The sequence below is a fragment of the Crocodylus porosus genome, unplaced genomic scaffold, assembly GCF_001723895.1.
Source record: "Crocodylus porosus isolate Cpor-Errol unplaced genomic scaffold, CroPor_comp1, whole genome shotgun sequence".
Lineage (NCBI taxonomy): Eukaryota > Metazoa > Chordata > Crocodylia > Crocodylidae > Crocodylus > Crocodylus porosus.
This window is the reverse complement of record NW_017728910.1, coordinates 14966369-14985211: the sequence shown is the minus strand read 5'-3', so window position 1 is coordinate 14985211 and position 18843 is coordinate 14966369. Positions and strand designations below refer to the sequence as shown.

General features: G+C 46.6%; 1 protein-coding gene across 1 annotated transcript in view; it reads right to left on the bottom strand.

Annotated features, from left to right (window-relative positions):
* Positions 1 to 18843, bottom strand: part of FNDC3B (fibronectin type III domain containing 3B) — a 307284-nt gene that overhangs the window by 109441 nt on the left and 179000 nt on the right. The window contains exon 7 of the mRNA XM_019532737.1: positions 8180 to 8238. Within this exon, the coding sequence (XP_019388282.1) occupies positions 8180 to 8238 (59 nt within the window). The remainder of the gene's footprint in view (positions 1 to 8179; positions 8239 to 18843) is intronic.

Sequence of the window (18843 nt, the reverse complement as noted above, 5' to 3'; positions counted from 1 at the left end):
ATATGGACATACATTACTACTATATACCAGATCAACCCATCAACATGAGATTTCTTCTGTTATTATGGACATACGCTTGCATAACTGTTTTTCATAAATTCAGACAGGGACTTGGAACCTGATGTACAAAATATCCTGCCAATGTTCTACTGAAATGTTTTCCTTTATGACTACTAGCTAGGATACACGTATATATGCTTTGCATATGGTAAAAAGCCTGGTCCTTTCATAAAAGTCAGTGACATGTGGAAAGCCATATCTTTTCCTGTTTCTTAAAATAAAAGAAACAGTAAATCTTACTTTCTTCTGGAAAGCCCTTATGTGTATTATGCTAAAAACAGTGCAGCTCTGTGCAGGCTGGTTCCACAGAAGAGAATTTACTACAGCTACCAACTAGAGGAGCTGTTACCTTAAGTCAGACAATTTTGACCTTGTACTAAAGATCCAGGATTGCTGACCCTTGGTGATACTGTGCATAGAAACCGGCTCACAAAGGAACTGTTTATATTACAGTCCGCTCTTGTGAATTCTTTCAGTTGGCATGGCAGCTAATTCAAGGACAGTGGGTCCAATTTTGTTCCTGCAGAAGTCAATGAGAAGTCAATACTCTGTTCCACTGCCTGTCCAGGAAAGGAAATGTCCCAAAAGAATTTTTTCTAGCCTGGTCTTAGATGACCGACATCTACTCCAGTCATCTAAAACCAGGCTGGAAAAAAATTCTTAGGGTGCTTGTGGTGACCATATGGCATCCTCTGCCGTGAGGCGTTCATCAATCGGATGCTGGAGAAGACTTCTAGGACTGTGGAGGAAAAAATGCCAGACACAGTGCAACAGAAGAGAAAGGACATGGACACCCAAAAGGGCGGAAGCTGGAGGCTTGTGACTTATGGCAGCAAGCCAAGATCTCCACCTGCAGTCGTTCATCTGGAGAACAGATATACAGCCCTAGCAGAAGAGGGAGGCGCACGTTCCATTGGTGGAGAAAGACAGCCCAGACTTCACCAAAGCAGGAAGAAACAAGATGACCACCACCAAGAAGCAGCAATGGGTGGTGGTGGTTGGAGACTCTTCTGCAGGGAACAGAAGGAGCCATCCACTGACCTGACCTGTTGTCTCAGGAGGTCTGCTGCTTGCCTGGAGCCCAGATCCGAGATGTCACGGACAGACTACCAAGGCTCAACTGGTCCTCTGACTACTACTCCATGCTGCTCATCCACGTGGGCACGAATGATACTGCCAGAGTAAAGACCCTGGACTTCAGAAATGAAGACTTCAGCTCACTCAGGGAACTTATGGGCAGGAGAGGAGTCCAGGAGAGCTGGCTGTAGTTGAAAGAAGTGTTACTGAGAGTGCAGGAACAAACCATCCTGATGTGCAGGATGGTTGGCAAGTACGGCAGAAGACCAGCTTGGCTTAGTAGGGAGGTCTTCAGTAAACTAAATCACAAAAAGGCAGCTTATAAGAAGTGGAAACTTGGACATAGTAGATACATTGCAGGGTAGGGCTAGGATTCAGAGTGATGCAGACAAATTGAAGGACTAGGCCAAAAGGAATTTCATGAGGTTGAACAAGAACAAGCACAAAGTCCTGCATTTAGGATGAGCAATCCCATGCACCAGTACAGGCTGGGGACTGACTGGCTGGGCAGCAACTCTGCAGAAAAGGACCTGGGGGTTACAGTGGACAGTAAGATGAGTATGAGCCAGCACTGTGACCTTGTTGCCAAGAAGGCTAACAACATACTGGGCTGCGTTGGTAGGTGTGCTGCCAGTAGGTCAAAGAAAGTGATTCTTCCTCTCTATCCAGCACTGGTGAGGCCTGTGTTTAGTTTTGGGCACCCCAATACAGAAAGGATGCGGACAAATTAGAGAGAACCCAGCAGAGAACAACAAAAATGGTGAGGAGGCTGAGGGACATGACTTATGAGGAAAGACCAAGGGACCTGGGCTTATTTAGTCTTAGAGAAGAGAAGGGGGGCGGGATTTAATAGCAGCTTTCAACTGCTTGAAGGGGGGTTCAAAAGAGGATGGAGCTAGACTGTTCTCAGTGGTGACAGATGACAGAACAAGGAGCAAAAGTCTCAAGTTGCAGCAAGGGAAGTTTAGATTAGGTATTAGGAAGACCTTCCTTACGAGGAGGGTAGTAAAACGCTGGAAAAGGTTACCCAGAGAAGTGCTAGAAGCTCCATCCTTGGATGTTTTCAAAACCCAGCTAGAAAAAGCTTTGGCTGGGATAATCTAGTTGGAAATGGTCCTGCTCTGAGCAGGGGGTTGGACTAGACCTCCTGAGGTCCCTTTTCAGCTGTAACTTCCTATGATTCTATGTCCCAGACTGGCTGGCAGAGTCCTGGGATTTTTAGGCTGTCTCAACATCCTGGCTGCTAGAGAAAATGTAAGCAAAATTCTTGGATCGGCAGGAACCTGGGAGCTGCAGTGTCGTGGGGGTAGGGCTGCACTTGTGCAGACACACGGGATTGTGGTGCCTTTGTCACTGGCGCCAGGGCTGCAGACTGGGGGCACTGCACAGGTTCTGTCTGCCTCACGCTGTCTCATGGATGTGTCCCCATCCCAGCACCTGCAGAGGCATCTTAGCCATGCATCACTGGGCTGGCCTAGCCACATCGCAACCCCTACACAGACAGCCTAGCTTGGCCCAGCCACATCCTAATCCAGGGGTGCAACACTGGGGCTGGCTGTGGCTGCCCACCCAGAGGGCACATATCCAGGATGTGGCTGTAGGTGCTGGAATGGGGCCAGTCGTGAATCAGGCAGAGTCTGTGCATTCCCCTCAACCTGGGCTCGGAAGTACATGCATGTGCATGTACACACGTGCACACTCCCTAGCTCCCCTCCCCCCTCGGATTTCCCTAAAATATATATGACCACCCTAGCATATGCAGGATATTGTCAGGAAGACAATGCTTTTATTTTATTTCACTGCAAAAACTTACACTAATAATAATGATCAACATTAAATTTATTTTTAAAAGCTGTCCCAATTCCAACCTATCAAAATACAAGATGTCTCAAAACATGTACATGCACTTCAGTCTTCAGGAATACAGAGACATATTGCTTGACAGTGCCAATTCCCTTAGAAATCAAGGAGCATAACTTACAACATGCACTACCTACTATAGGTATTCAATGTATCTACCACTGAGATCAAGGCATTTATTATAGTAATTACCAACACAGTGATATGCATAGGTATAAACACTTCTGTGAAACCCTTTATTGAAAACTGGAACGTTTCTTTTCATCTACAGGGATGAGTCCCCATTGTGTGCTTATGTAGACAGAAAGGTGCTGCCCTTATGTAGACAGAAAGGTCCACTCTCAGAAGCATCCTTTCTAGTTGGGTAAGCTGAGCCACTTTGTCCTACAAGCTATTGTACTCAACTTTGTAGATTTTTTTTTTTTTTTAAGATTGAGAAGTAATAGCAGAGTATCTCTCAGAAGGAGTTTTGTATAGCTAGTAAAAAGCACAGCTAATTAGTTTCTGCAAACTTCTCAGCTTACACAGTCAGTTTCTGTTTTATACACACTTTTGAGAAGATGGTACAAATAATTATTTTATGAAAGCCCTTATGAAAGAATCCCAACCTCTGTACTATAATAAAGTTCCAAGACTGATTAGTATCAGTCCCTCCAGTCATTCAGGTAATGAACAAAGTTTCTGTGCAAGACTCATTATCTTCGAAATTTTGGGCTGGCATTCATCAGGCTTTTGTGCTTTGGGATTTTATTGTGTGTGTGAGAACAACACTGAAAGCAACATTCAAGTGTTCCTTAGAGAAGCATTTCTAAACCTGTGGGTCGCAACCCAAAAGTGGGTCGCAGGATGTACAAGGGGGTTGCAAACAAACTTTAAAAATGGATTTTCCTTTAAAGGAGAAAAATGTGGGAAGCCGCGGCTTTTCCCTTGCAGGCTGGCAGAGTTCCAGCCTGCAAGGGGCTGCTTTGCCCTACCCCCCACACCTCCCACCCCCCTCCACCCCATACATGGGGGCTGGGGCCTGGGGGTGGGGGGTCAGCAGGTTGGGAGTGAGGGGCACTGGGTCAGGACTGGCCACTGATATTTACAATTGGGTCCTGGAGCAAAAAAGGTTGAGAGCCACTGCCCTAGAGGGCAATGTTTGAAAAACTTGTGGGTCAAATGAATTCAAGGCTTTTGCTAGGTCAAATTTTCTATTTCAATCCTCATAACTGCTAAGTCAGTCAAAAATGCCAAACATTTCCACACCAGCTTTGCCTGAGCCAGCAAGAACAGGATCATTACTGGAATAAAAGCAGTCTTCATTTGAACTCAGACCCAACACACATGTGGATCATTTCTGGTGTCATCAACAGTAGTGGAAAGGCTTCAATGCCCATTTGAATGTTTCAATAGCCCCTGGGGTATCAGTTGTAGCCATGTTGGTCTGAGGACACAGGCAGACAAGGTTCTTTGGGTAAACCTGTTATCTTTTATTAGACCAATGCATATAGTCGGAAAAATTCTTCTTTGCGAGCTTTTGAGTATAAATACCCTTCTTCAGGCTGAGGAAGCACCTGCTGTTTCATTGCAGTGCAACTGAAGCGTGGCACTAGCAGTTTTTTTGAAGGCTGTCTTCCAGCCGCTCTTCTCTTATGAAGTTGACTGGTTCTGAGAATAAGCACTTGGTTTGTAACCTTGACCACTAAAAACTCACCAGGATTTGAATTTAAACAAATAACCTTGTGTGTTTTAAGACACAGAAGCATCAGTGCCTTAAATTGTTGTTGTATATGAGAGAAAATCTGATATGAACATTTCCACCTGAAGTTCCCTAAAACAAACAACAACATTAGATGCTTCAAAATGTAATTTTAGGTATATACACTAGTACTGAAAGGGTGGCATGACTACCAAGCACATATGTATGCACTAGTTAGGTTCAGTAGCAATACAGTGAATACTGAAATATGGATTTTAGCATGGACTGTACAAACACATCCAGGACTGTGGCCACTTGCCTATGCTGAAGTCTGACGACTTCACTGCTTTTGTTTCCAAGACTAGCTAGATTAGAGCTAATTTCAGTATATATACTACTATTATATTGCAGAATATAATACAGACATAACCTTAAAACTGCTCTCAACTAATTCACTGTTTCCTCATTGCCGTTATGAATACTATATTTCTTTTAACATCTTTATTTTTCTTCCTCTTTTCTTTGTGTTCTACTGGTCTACTGTTTCTATGAAGTACTGGCAATTAAACAACACATTCTCTAACAATTATGTGTATGCAAACAGATATGCACACATTAAATGTTGAAGGCTCACAACAAGGTATTATTTGCCTGAATCTGGGACAGCTGTATTACTTATGTATGTCAAAATTACAGTGAAGTACCTTTTTTGTACACCACTATGCCTCACTATATAATCAGAGTGTTCTATGTGCATTACCAAACACCTATACAAATATATTTGGACTGTTTCAGAGAACTTTAAATTGGTATTAATATTCTTTGCATCCTTCTGCCTGTAAATATAAGTACCTTAGTTACCATGCATGCAATTATACAGGGCTCAGAGGAAACCACAGACAATTCTAAAATTAACCTCCACTGGCTCTTTTCAATATAGAATATTTTTACAGTTTTCAGATCAGAGATCTTAAGATTCTTAAGTTAAACATTTTGAAAGGTATAACTACCTTTATTGTTTGTCATCTTGAAGTCTTCTAAATACTAATACTGTCAACCCTGGAGACCAAGTTAGTGTAATTGTGGAATTCCCTCTCTTCCACCAACATACTCGCATTTGCAGGGGGAAGAGATGAAAGATTTATATCAGAAAAGTTTCTTTTAAAATCGGTGGCATTTGAGGCTAGTCAGGGGTTTGGAATCTTGGCAACAGTCTCACCAGTGATGGACTATCAGACAGGTGAGGCAATCCTTCAAAACACGTGATAAATTTTATTTTAAAAAAAGATAATTCATTACGTTTTCATTTTGCCAAACATGACCACTTGAAATGTAGTACAATGTGATACGAGCCTAACAGTTCAGTCTATTTGTACTAATTGAACAAATAATCATTCTCTGGGAATGCTACAACATGGGTGCATCTACACATCACCGTACAGTGCTGTTGCTACGACACCGGGCTGCAGTACTTCCTTTTGGAAGTACGAAAGCACAGCACAGCACAGGCAGCTACTGTCCCACATACATGGCACAGTTAGATTTCGCTATACTGGAGGAACGCACCATTACGGCAATGTAGCTGGCTATCATGTGTAGACTCATGTGATTGCTATGTTGCTGTAGCACAGCACACGGTAACATAGTGTGTTGCTACATCACCGTAGGGCGATGTGTAGATGCGCCTGTCATCTAACCTCCTGCTTCATTATTTTACATGGTGCAGTTATCATAGTTGCTAGGCTAACTACATCTCTGATCCCATTCTGGTCTGTCAGAGTACACCCCCTCTTATGCCTCAAGCCTCAAATTGTCACCTGTCTCTAGGTAGAGAGATGCAATTCCCTTGCTTTGTGCTACTGTCTCCCTGATACTAATTTACCTCAGCAAGTCTGATTTAGGCTCAGGCCACGAAGTTCCCCGTTATGAAACGGGCTTCTCAAGGTAGAGTATTATTAATTTAGAACTAAGCACTTAGGAGATAACAGTTCTTGCAGACAATACACCAGTTTATATGCACACCTGCTTTTCCCTAAATCCTATATCTCAGGAAAGACACATCTCCCTAGAGTCACTTCACCAAACTGCTGTGTTAAGCTGTCTGGCTGATAAAAAGTGTACCCCTTCTGAGAAGAGGCTTTTAACTATTTAATTATTTTAACTTTTGCTGTCTGGACTCTCAATCTGGCAAAATGAGGCTTACATCTCCCTTAGAGACAAGGGAGTCTCAAAGAGAGATGCAAAGACCCTCAAAGTAGAGTCACTTTAGTTACATTTTAAGCTATAATGAAACATCCTTACAGACAAAACTTACAATATGTAATCACTTCACTAGAAAGTTAATAAATGTGGTCTTCATGAAGTTATTATATCTCATTATTCCTACATTATACTGCAATTCCACATCCATTACAATAGTGGACCACTTTTCTTCTGCAGAACTATCCACTGCTCTTCCATACCCACTAACGGCTCATTAATTGCAATAGTACAATGGCGAGGAGCTTGCCAAAGAACAGCAAGTCAATCACGTTCTGGACGCAGCTGCTGCTCACCGGGAAAAAATGTTGTATAAATCACTAAAAACATCAAGGCAGCAAGGACTTAGGACTCCTTATATATTCTGTTATTACTAACGGACTCGTCTTGCAAAGGCGTTGATCAGTGCAGCACCTGAAGCGAGTTGAGTACCTAACTTTACAGAAGCACAGCATCTACACTGGTGCATCTGTTCTAAAGGATTGAGTCTTCACTGCAACCAAAGCATGTTTCCCACATTTGTAAGGTGTTATTAAAAACCAAATTAGACCTGTTCTTGCCAAAGTAGTGGCTTCTATCATTCTATTCATTTTTCAAATTAACGCTCTAAAGGTGAAGAAAGAAGTGATATTAAAGGAATGCATTAAATATATTAAATATAAATAATAAATACAATATTATGAAACTAAATACTACATGCTTAGAATCAAACACTTTCATTGTTGTAACAAGAGTACAGGCAATGAAATTATCAAAATTAAAACATATGTCCAAGAATTTCAGAGTGCTCTGGAAACAGTTTCTAATTAGATTCTACAACAGCTTGCAAAGACACCTGAAAATAATGGCTATTGCATGCAGTAGTGGGTTTACCTCAGTAAGGATGCTGTGGGCACATCTACATGTTCATTAATGCACCTTGGGTAATACTCATTAAATTTAGTACCTCCATAGAAAAAGGCACATTAGCTTATTTTAATGCACATTAATTAAGAACACTTTTTTTGGGTGATGTGTTAATGCACATTAAAATAAGCTAATGCGCATTAAAGCACATGTGTAGACGCGCCCTCTAATGAAGCATGTGCAACTGCATCCAATAACAATGTTTTCTGATAAAAATATCCTGTCAGCACACTAGCTTAATATGATTCCAAAACAGTCCCCTTACTCTACCACCAGACTAGATAAAAAGGCACTTGTCATGCAAGTTATTTTTTTTCATAAATGTGGATCACCTACCTGTGGCTTCTCCATTCCAGAAAGAATGTCTTGAACCCTTTTTGTTTCCGAGTCATATTCTGTAAAACAAAGGAGAAATACATTACCAGGTGACACAAGTGTACCAGTCCTACATTCCGCCATCATGAAGTGTTATCTGGGAAAGAGATAGACCACTTGTTCCTCATCAATTTACTAAAAAAACAATAAAAAACTATACACAGGAACTTGGCCATGAGTAGAAAAAATATTTTATAGTAAAATGAGAAAGGGAACTTCCAAGTCTTAATTAACTCAGGTATGGGGCTGGTCTGTATAGACTACTTTCTAAACTGACTATGTTTAGTTTAAATGTAGCAAAAACAGTTTCATTAGAGGCAGCGACAACCCACAAGCTTCCATAGCTCTTTAAATATTAAACTTGTTCCTTATTTATTAACCAAACATATCTTCATTCACCAAAATGTGGATATTGGGTATCCCACCCTTTTACCACAGTGCCAGACTTCTGGGCTAAGCATAGACAGTCAAAAAGCCTGAGGCTGAAATCGATTCAATCTTTGCAGTCTTTTTCAAACAGACTGAACTGACATTCACTTTTCAAACAGGAAAAAGTCCTGTGGTGGCCCACACCTATAGCCGGGGGGAACTAGAGCACGCCTCCCAGCCTGCTGGCCACTGCAGAGAGCTGGACTTCCCGAAGCAATGCCCCCTCCTCAGCCTCCCCGACCACTGAGCAAGTGGGTGGGGGACCCCACCCTGCCGACCTGGTGCCAAACCTGCAGCTGGGAACAGGCCAGGAGGGGGGCAGGGCTTTACTCTGCCCCCTTCTGCCTCCCTGCCCCCAGCTGGGAGCAGGGCTGGAGTCTCTTATCCACCCCCCTTTTCAGCCTCCCAGTCAGCTGAGGCAGCAGCAGAGGGAAATCTGCACCTAGGCTTGGCTCTGCCCCCAGAACCAGGAGCCATGACCTCTCCTCCGCCTGGGACTGGCTGAGGGGAGGGCAGGAGGGAAGCCCAGAACAGGGGGCTTAACTCTGCCTCAAAAGCTGGAAGCTATGCCTACTCCTCAGCCCTGAGGCTGAATGGAGGGAAGCCCACAGCAGGGCTTGGCTCTGCCCCCCACCTCCAGAGCTGGAAGCAGGGCTGGAGTCCCTTAGTCACACCCTCTTCTCAGCCTCCAGGCAGGCTGAGAGGAGAGGGGTGGAAGGGGCAGGGGGGCTTAGCTCTGACATCCCAGAGCTGGGAGCCATGCCCCTTCCTCAGCCTCCAGGCTGGCCGAGGGGAAGGGGAGTTGGGGGAGAAGCAGCCTGCACTGGGCCCTAGAACACTGAGCCAGAAGCCTTGGCTCCATCCCCCAGAGCTCCCCCTGCCCTCCCCAAGCTGGCAGTACCCAGCTGGGGGTCTCGGTCCCCCCCCCCCCTTTCCTACTGGCAACACCCAGCTCAGGTTTTGGTGCTGAGCCAGAGGAGTGAGGGGTTTTTTTCCCCCACCCCCTGCTCAGCCAGCCAAAGGAATGATATCCTGCTAGGGAGCAGAGGGGCAAGGCAGACTCTGTTTGCTGGACCAGACAGCACAGCCCAGTGCTCCAAAGCAGCATGGGATGCTGGGGGACTACGAGTTAACTTGAACCAGGAGGCGATATGGGACAGACGTTCCATAAACTGGTTTGAGCAAAATCAGTTAAGTGTGATACTACATCTAATCATGTCCATCTTAAACCAGTTTTGGGCATTTTGAAAGAGGTTTAAGTGCACTGAACTTTTGTTCTGTTACAGGTTTAAACCAGTTTCTGATCACTAAGGCTAGGGACAGACATTCAAAAAGCCTGAGCCTGAATTGATTCAATCTTTGCAGGTCAGTCTACCCTGGCTAGGCTAAATCAGTTTAACTGCAGACATCTCAGACACGCCTGCAGTGGCTCAGGCTAGAAGCTGGCAGGTGCTAGAGCAGCCTCCCTTTCCTTCCGCATAGTGCGGAGCTGAGGGGAGCATGGTCAGGCCTTGGCTAGATGCTATGATCACCCCTAACTCAGTGTTTATCACCCCATTAAGAAGAAAACGGAGGGACGTTACCAGCTACCTGTTGATTCTACCCGTTGGTTCAGCACAGACCGCAGCCAGCGTGTGGGCTGCTAGCTAATACACAGACACCTCTCAGTGAGGCAGAGGGGAAGGGGGAATTCCTGCTTAGCAGGGAGTAGTGGGGAGAGTTGGGGGAGCAGCCTGCAGTCTGTGCAGGAGCTGCAGCCAGGGAGTCTGATACTACATTCAACCAAGTTTATCTCAAACCGGTTTCAGCCATTTTCAAACTGGTTTATGTACACTGAACATCTGTTCTGTTACAGGTTTAAACCAGTTTTTGATCACTTAAACCAGTTTATGTATAATGCCTGTCCCTAGCCCTAAACCAGTTTGTGTGTAGCTTCTGTCTCTAGCCCTGAAGAAAAGAAAAATCTCTCATGCTTCAGTACTGATAGTAATGCTGGTAAGCTAGTTGAGCAAAGTGGAGACCTGTGAGCTCAAAGATCAGACACAAAGTAGACAAAGATGTCAACTAACCATACAACAGTTGTCTTTTAAAATAAAACATGCAGGCTATCATTTAAGTCACTATCAAGGCTCAAGTCTCTCAAGTGTGAAAGGAATGACTTTTGTCAACCCGCTTCTCTCCATTACTTGTGATAAAAGTCATGCAATCACCTGCTTCCCTTCCAATTTTGGGTCCTGTACTACACTCTTTATATTCATGTTCAAGTCAGCAGAACTACTGAAATTGTTATAGAGAAGCAGGATGCAAAGACCCACCCTCAGAATTGGCAGGGGTCCCTCTGAGCATTGAAAGTGCTACAAGAGTCATCACCTGATCATTAGAGTCAAACCTGAACAAAATAAAAGAAAAACCTAGGGAAGTTAACAGCTCAGAGGAAGGAGGCGATACAGAGTAACTATTCTATGCAGGCCATAGCAAAGTTGTCTTCTTTTTTTTTTTGTCTAGATACTCCTTTAGTGGAAAGTTTGGAGTTTTTATTATTTTAGTAGAAAGTTTGTTGGCTAAACATTTTGTGAAAAGGAAAGAAACAAATAGATAAAGTGAATAATAATACCACAGATGAACAACTGCAAACAAAATAACCAGAAACCTTTCATCCTAGGAGAAGGAAACTCTGGCACAACAAGAAAACTCAAAGAAAAAAACTGGCAGGTTCAGATTAAAACTTTCAAAAAATGATAACTCCCTAATACCCTGACCTACTTCTAGTAATCCAAGAATGTGTCTTTGTTTTCATCTACAAACTGCCTTAAAACCCCCAACCCTCTACCCTTTTTCAAAGTTCCACGTGCTAGCATGCCAAAAAATAAAACTGGCTGAGTACTGACAGGCAACACTCCAATATAAACGTCCATCTTTTGCTAAAAGAATGCACCTCAGTGTGTAGTGGGCCTGCGGCCTCCTGCATCTTGAAGTGCTTTTCAGTCTCAGCCACTTAGCAAAAAAATTACTTAAGCTAATTCTCAATAGGAAGAAGAGGGTAATATGACCATTTTTTCCACAGCTAACAACTGGTACAGCGTGCAGTAAAGTGTGCAACAGGGGCAGGCAATTATTTTGGGCAGAGGGCTGCTTACCCAGTTTTGGCAGGCTGTCAAGGGCCGCAGGGGTAACCCCGCCCCTTGACAGGTGCCCCGCCCCCTGGTCTCCATCTTGGGACCAATGGCCCAGGGCCAGCACCCGTGGGGCCCAGAGCAGGACACAGGCTGGCAGGGGTCTGCGGAGCCCGGCTGGGCTGCACCAGCAAAGAGGGAGGGAGGGAGAGAGAGAGAGAGAGAGAGAGATGGGAGCTGGCCCGGCTCCATAGAGCCCCTGCCAGCTGGGACACGCTGGCACTGGCCTGGGACACCAGTGCAGGTCTCATGCTCCCGCTGGCTCCCACACCTGCTCACTCCCAGTGGCCCCAGCCCCATGGTACAGGTGGGGGCAGCGCACAGCCCCAACCCCCTCCTCGCCAGCAGGGAAGAAGCTGCTGCTGAGTGCAGAGAAAGCGGCCCCTCCCCCACCCCATGGCTGGTGCTCCCTGCTGTAGGCACTCACAGCCCACGCGGGGTTGTCTGGAGCAGGCACAGGCAGCCCCATGCGCGCTGCAAGCAGCTACGGTATGCGGTGCCGGTCCCCAGGCGGGCAAGGGGCCGCTTTTCCCTGCATTCAGCACCAGCTTGTAACCCGACCCTGCTGCCAGCCTGGGACCTGTGCTGGGTCCGGGCTCACCTATCGGGGCTGTGCCTGGTGACAGCAGCTGCAGCCCTCCCGCTTGCCAAGCTGGGCAGTGTTGGCTGCTGCTGCCCACCTGGAGCTTGCATGCTGGGCAGCCCACAGGTGGCAGTGGCACACACTGCCCGGCGCAGCAAGCAGGGGGCCACAGCTGCTGTCGTCATGCACAGCCCCAGCGGGCGACCCCAGAGCCGGCCACGTGGGGCCAGGTTACAAGGTAGTGCTGAGCAGGCGGGAGGGGGAAGTGGCCCCTCTCTCTCCCGTGGCTGGTACCCTGCGCTGCAGCCGTTCGCCGTCTACACAGGCCTGACCAGAGCAGGCATGGGCAGACCCACATGGGCTGCAAGCAGCTGCAGCACGGGGCGCTGGCCATGGGATGGGCAAGGGGCCACTTCCCCCTCCCTGTGCTCAGCTTTTCCCCAGGCTCCTTCCCTGCCCGGAGTCCTCCCCCACTTCCCCTACCCCTTTCCTGAGTTTCCAGCTGAGGCAGCCATGTGGTCCCAGGCCAGAAGCCCTGGCTGGGGCTTCCGGATGGGGGGCAGGGCAGGGCTGGGCAGGCCCTGCTGATGCAGGAGCCCACCGGGATTCCCCTGGGTCCTACTGCCCTTGGTACCTGTCATTTTTGACAGGAACCAAGGGCAGATAAATATTAATTTTCTAAATTTTTTAGGGGCCCTGTGGGCTGGATAGAATGGCCTTGCAGGCTGGATCTAGCCCACGGGCCGTATTTTGCCCACCCCGGTGTACAAATTGACACAATCTAAGTATAAGATAATGCTAAATTGAAACCTATAAAGATGGGCTCAAATGAAGAGATCCACATGTTGATCCCAGCAATAAGTTCATAAAAGTTCAGGGGCTTTCAGAGTTCAATGGGCCTTCTAGTCCTAGAGACAGACTTGCACCCCAACATTTGTATCCAGATCTGGAGGTGATGCAGCCTCATTTCTGAAGGATGTCAACATAAAACGGTTTCTACATTTACAGTGTGTAACAGAATACTGCTACTATGCAATTGAAAGTGTATGGTTATTATGTCACCCTTAATTACAGCCCCCAGAAGCTAAGTCTGAATCATTCCTGACCTTAAATCCCAAACATGTGGACTGAATTTTCTCTTCGCTCTCTGCTTTCTAGCAAAGGTTCTACGTCACACCAAATAAGCGATGAAAATAAACCCTAAAGCCCAGTGAAATTTCACTTCCCTCTCCTGTGAAAAATAATGGCTTTGTAAAGTAACTAAGCTTTTTTGACCCCTTGCAGTGCATGGCTAAAGGTTCAAACTCCCCCAAGAAGTAGAACTGAATAATGAGACTTAAGAAACTACAGCATCCCTGGCAATAGACGAAAATAAATGCATCAGCTTTCCAAACAAAAAATTAACAGATTTCTGGTCCCAAGGAAAACTTCTAATGTCACTAAATAGATAGCACACACAGGTCCCCTACTGCAGGACCCCACAGTTGGAGTGTGCCTGGTGCACAAGTGCTCATAGTAGGCCTGCGCGAGTAGGAAAGTATTCGATTTGGATTTGGCGGACAGCGATTTGATTCAGAGATCGGCTTTGGAAGATTCAGCAATTCGGATCGGCCACAAACAGGAAGGCACAGCCAGGTGGCTGCAGGTTCTGCACTCCTCTGGTGCCTGCCTCTCCCTGGGCGGGGTGAGCTGGGGGATGTGCCCCCTCCCCATGGCTGCCCTAACGGCCGCATGCCCGCCCAACCCCAGCCTAGTCCTAGCATGTAAAAAACAACAAAACAAAAAAAACCCCCGCACTTACCAGCTGCAGCAGCAATGATTGGGGCCTCTGGGCACTTGTGGCAGAGGCCCCCCCTCCCTCCCGCACAGTGTGGGACAGCAGGGATTGTCTCCCCCCCCACCTGGCACCCACGCAGCAGCTGCCCCATGGCACAGGGTGCAGCGCAGCTCAGCAGGGGGCTGCAGGCTGCCTGGGAGCTGGGGCCACTCAGGCTGAGCACTGCTGGGCCCCAGCTGACACGTGGAGCCACCTCAGCTCCCTGGGGAACTGAACCAGGAGCTGGGGAATTGAACTGGGGGCTGGGGAAATATTCAGGTACCTGAACATTCCCCCTGTTCCCAGTTTGACTCCCCAGCTCCCCGATCTTTCCCCCAGCTCACTGATTGCTTCTCCCACCTCTTCCCGGGGGCCATGGCCCCCCAGATGATTCAGGATGACAGCAGGCTGCCACTGCCAGCTAAGGATGGTGGTGGCTCTGTGCTATTTCCCCAGCTGCAGCAGCAGCCTGCTGAAATCCCAGTCAGATCCAGGGGCTGCGCCCCCCCCAGGATGAGCTGGGGGAATAAAACCGGGAGCTCCAGCAGACAGGTGGAGCTGCCCCAGGTCTGGGAAAGCACATGGTGCCCTGCTGAGCTGTGCTGCACCCACACCGTGGGGCAGCTGCCATGCAGGTACCAGGCAGGGGGGGGGGGCGATCCCCACTGCTGCCCACTGCACAGGGGTGGGGGCTGTGCCATGAGCACCCAGAGGCCTCAATCACCGCTGCCAGAGCCAGTGAGTGTGGGGCTTTTTCTTCTTTTTTTTAAGTGCTGGGAGGCTGGGCCAGGCAGGGGATGGGGCGGGGCAATGCAACCACAGGGGTTTCTCCTGCAGCTCCTCTGGCTGTGCCTGGCTCTGCCCTGCTGCCACTTGCCCAGGCAGCACTGGGGAGGGGGCACATGACGCAAGTGCGGCTCGCTCTGGGTGGCAGAAGGACATAGCCCCCATTCCCAGCACTGCCGCACCCACATCAGCACCAGGAGCGACAGGCTCTGCCCTGTCGCCACTTGCCAGCTGGGGTGGAAAGTGAGGGACACGCATGCGGCAGCAGGGGCTCTGCCCTGTCACCACTTGCCAGCTGGCACAGAGGGTACGGGTTGTGGGTGCACCCACATCCTGCCCCCCTGCTGCACCATGGCTGGGCAAGCAGCAGCAGGGCAGTGCCCCTGCTCCCAGTACTGCCACACCCACATCCCATGCCCCCTCCCCCAAGTAACATGCTTACCCCGCCCCAGCTGGGCAGCTTGTTTTTAACCCCAGCCCCAATCCCTCCCTCCCACACATCCCTTACCTCCTCCCTCCCCCAACCCCAACAGACTTACCAGCTGGAGGCGGGTGTCAGCTGCCTGTTTAGTCTATGGCTGAATCTTTGAATTAGTTAACTCTTTTCCATATTGATTCAGATTCATCAAATCGATATGGAGCTTTTACTTGAACTCCCAGTTTGAGTCAGAGATTCGGTCCCCAAATCGGGCTGACTCTCCTCCAAATCAAATCAGCTACTAAAGCTTCACACAGCCCTAGCTCAGAGCTATGACTATCCATTCCCAGTAAAGGTCAATTTAGAGTTGGAAGCTCACAGAGACTATTTCATCAGGGAATTCAGGGAAGTAAAAAAAGGACAGTATAGCTAGGAAAAGATGAATGAAAGTCTGCAATGCGAATGCAAAGGAAATGAGCTGTGAACTTGGGTATGAGTGAACTTAATCTCTCTGGCCTAGACAGCTTGCTTTTAGACAGCTTGTCTCTATCCCTTCCCCCAACCCTCTTCTCCCCCACTTCCCCCTTCACAAAGGTTGGCGACTGTAGCATTTTGAACAGTTCACAGGGCAAAATGGTCTTCTCACTGTAGGAGTCCTAAGAGAAAATTAAAAAGCTAATTTATTTCAACAAATCCCTTACCCCACTGCTGACAGACATTTAACAATACAGTAAATTCACTTGGTTTCACCAGCATTCTAGAAGACACTGCCCACCACCTCCCCCAGGGTCCTCGCACACCCATTTGGTACCGGATGAGAATGGAGGCTGATTTGCCCTTATAGTTGCTTTCTCTGTTCCAGAGTGTAGGAGGCGACTGGCAGGATCTTGTGGGGAAGGTTGCACTGCCACTGCCTGTGTAATTTGTAGGACCATCAATCCAATCCAATCCAGAAATGACAAACCCATATAAAATCATGCTTTTATCTCTGTTTAATTATCAAAAAACAAGACGCTTCATATTTGAACTTTAAATATTCAAAGTTCTTCTGAAGATGATTAAAACAGATATAAAAACAGGATGGAAAAATGAATTGAAAAACTCATTCATGTCTTTAGTAACTGAATCCAGGATCGTGCAGGGATGATGCAAGACCCAGGAGGTTAATGCAAGAAGCATGCAAGTGTCACGCCTGCTTTGGTTTTTGGTTGTAGCTGTGTTGGTCTAAGGCAAGCAAGGTTCTTTGCGTAGATGTGATATCTTTTACTAGACCAAATGAGTAGTTGGAAAAAAGTTCTTAGCAAGCTTTTGGGTGCAATCACCAGTCTTCAGGAATAGGAAGTCTCTGCTGCTCTGAGACTTCTCTCATTGCTTGAAGTCTCAGAACCTCCCTAGGCCTGAAGGAGGGTGACTGCACCCAAAAGCTTGCTAAGATTTTCTTCCAACTCCTCATTTCATCTAATTAAAGATATCACATCTAAACAAAGAAACTTGGCCTGCCTATGCCTAGCTCAGGACATTTACATATTCCATTAATGAATTTTACATTAGTCATGTGTGATCCTTATGTTTCTGCAAGTCTCAGCTACTTGAGACTAGTACTCTTACTAGTCTGCTAATACCACAGATGATACTGCCAAAATTATTTCCTCTCTCAAAAGACAACTTAGACAGAAGAGCTGTTCCTCACTTAAACTTAGAGAGCGCTGTAGTATGCACCTTTAAGCCTTACAGGCAGCACTGAATTCTAACGCAAAATAACAGCATTAGTAATTATAACAATCATAACAGGTAATATACCATAAAAATGAAGGAAATGTGCAATTAAAGAGGCAGTAACAACCTGAGCAAAACAGCACCATTTTTTTTAAATCAGGGTAGAGAAATTCTTAAATTATTTCTCCAGGTTTTTGGTCTCCTGTTCTGTGAACCAGATGAATTTTGATCAAGCTTCAACAAATTGTTGTTGCCCGTTCAACCGTAAACAGGAATACCTGCAGTCTTGTCATTTATACTACTGTACTCTGTATTAAAACTAGAGAAGTCATGCAACTTTGCCCAAGCAGGAAGCTGGTTCAGCTGAGCCCCAGACTGAACCAGAATGTCAAAGTTGCTGGCCCTAACTTCAAGCTCAATGCCCTTTCTCCCAAGATAGCAACAAATGGGAGTTTCAAAGACAGCCTGTGGAGGAGGAGAAACTCACACCATTCAACAGTGGCTTCCTCTGACTTAGAAAAGAACCTCAAGGGAACTCCATACAACAGGCTTTCTGCTGCAACTTGGGGCATTAGAGAGAGCAGTGGCTCTACCTAGGTGGCAGAGATCGCATGAAAAACCCTGCTCTGAGCCCAGGATATGACATGTGGAAGCCATCCTTATCACTGAACACCTATTCTAGTACATTAAAATAGCTGCTCTGATCTTTTGGATGGGATATCATACAATGGATTGCAAGAGGGCCAACAGTCAAGCTCTGCTTCCAATAGTCAGCAAACTTTAGAAACGTTACCTATGATTGCTTGGGGAATTGGGAATTCATTTATTTGTTTAAGGGCATCGGGCCTCTAATGGCCAGTTTTGTTTGTTTTTAATCTTTGACCTTTTCTCATTCTTCCCAGCCTGCGTGACCCTGGGTGCCTCAAGTCAGCCAATGAAAACTCTGTGCATGTCACTCCCTCCACATTACAACCAGGAATTACAGAGCCATGGAGCTGGCACATACTGCTCTCCTTGTTTGACACAGGGAACAGAGTCAGGGAAGAGCCCACTCCAACACTTTGGGTTATTGTCCCTTTACAGCTTTTCCCCCTGTAACATCTGTTCCCCACATCTGCAACGGCAAAACTTTTCATCATCGGAGGAAGCTGGGAGCGGGAGGGAAATTCCTTGTGAATGCTCCGTGGAGTTCTCTGGGGGAAAAGTATAAAAACCTCAATTATTCCGTACATAAACCCCCAATTATCCTCTATTTCTGAATGCCTAATAGGTATTATGGATTCTCCTGAGCTATGAAATTTGGTTTTCACGGCATATCTTGAACCATCTCCAAGTTCTGCGGTGTTTGAATCTAGCAGTTTCAATTTGACCTTTTACAGTAAAAATATCAACTGGAAAATCTGGTATGTAGCTTGAGCCATGTTTTTATTGCCCCCTATCCTCCTCCTGCTTTCCAAAGTTTGGCTATTGGTTCTGACCCATCCAGAATCACCAAGGCTGAACTTCCCTGGAGAACAAGGATTATTCTTACTCTGAGAGGAGCACACAGGCAGGGTGACTACTCCAAGATTTCTCCTAGCACAAGTCTCTCCACTTCATCTTGCATGTACAAATATAAAATTCTTCTGCCCTTCCTATATTTTATAAATCATAGAAAGACTAAACAGAAAAACATGAGCCACAAGGTGAGTTTAAAGTTTCCAC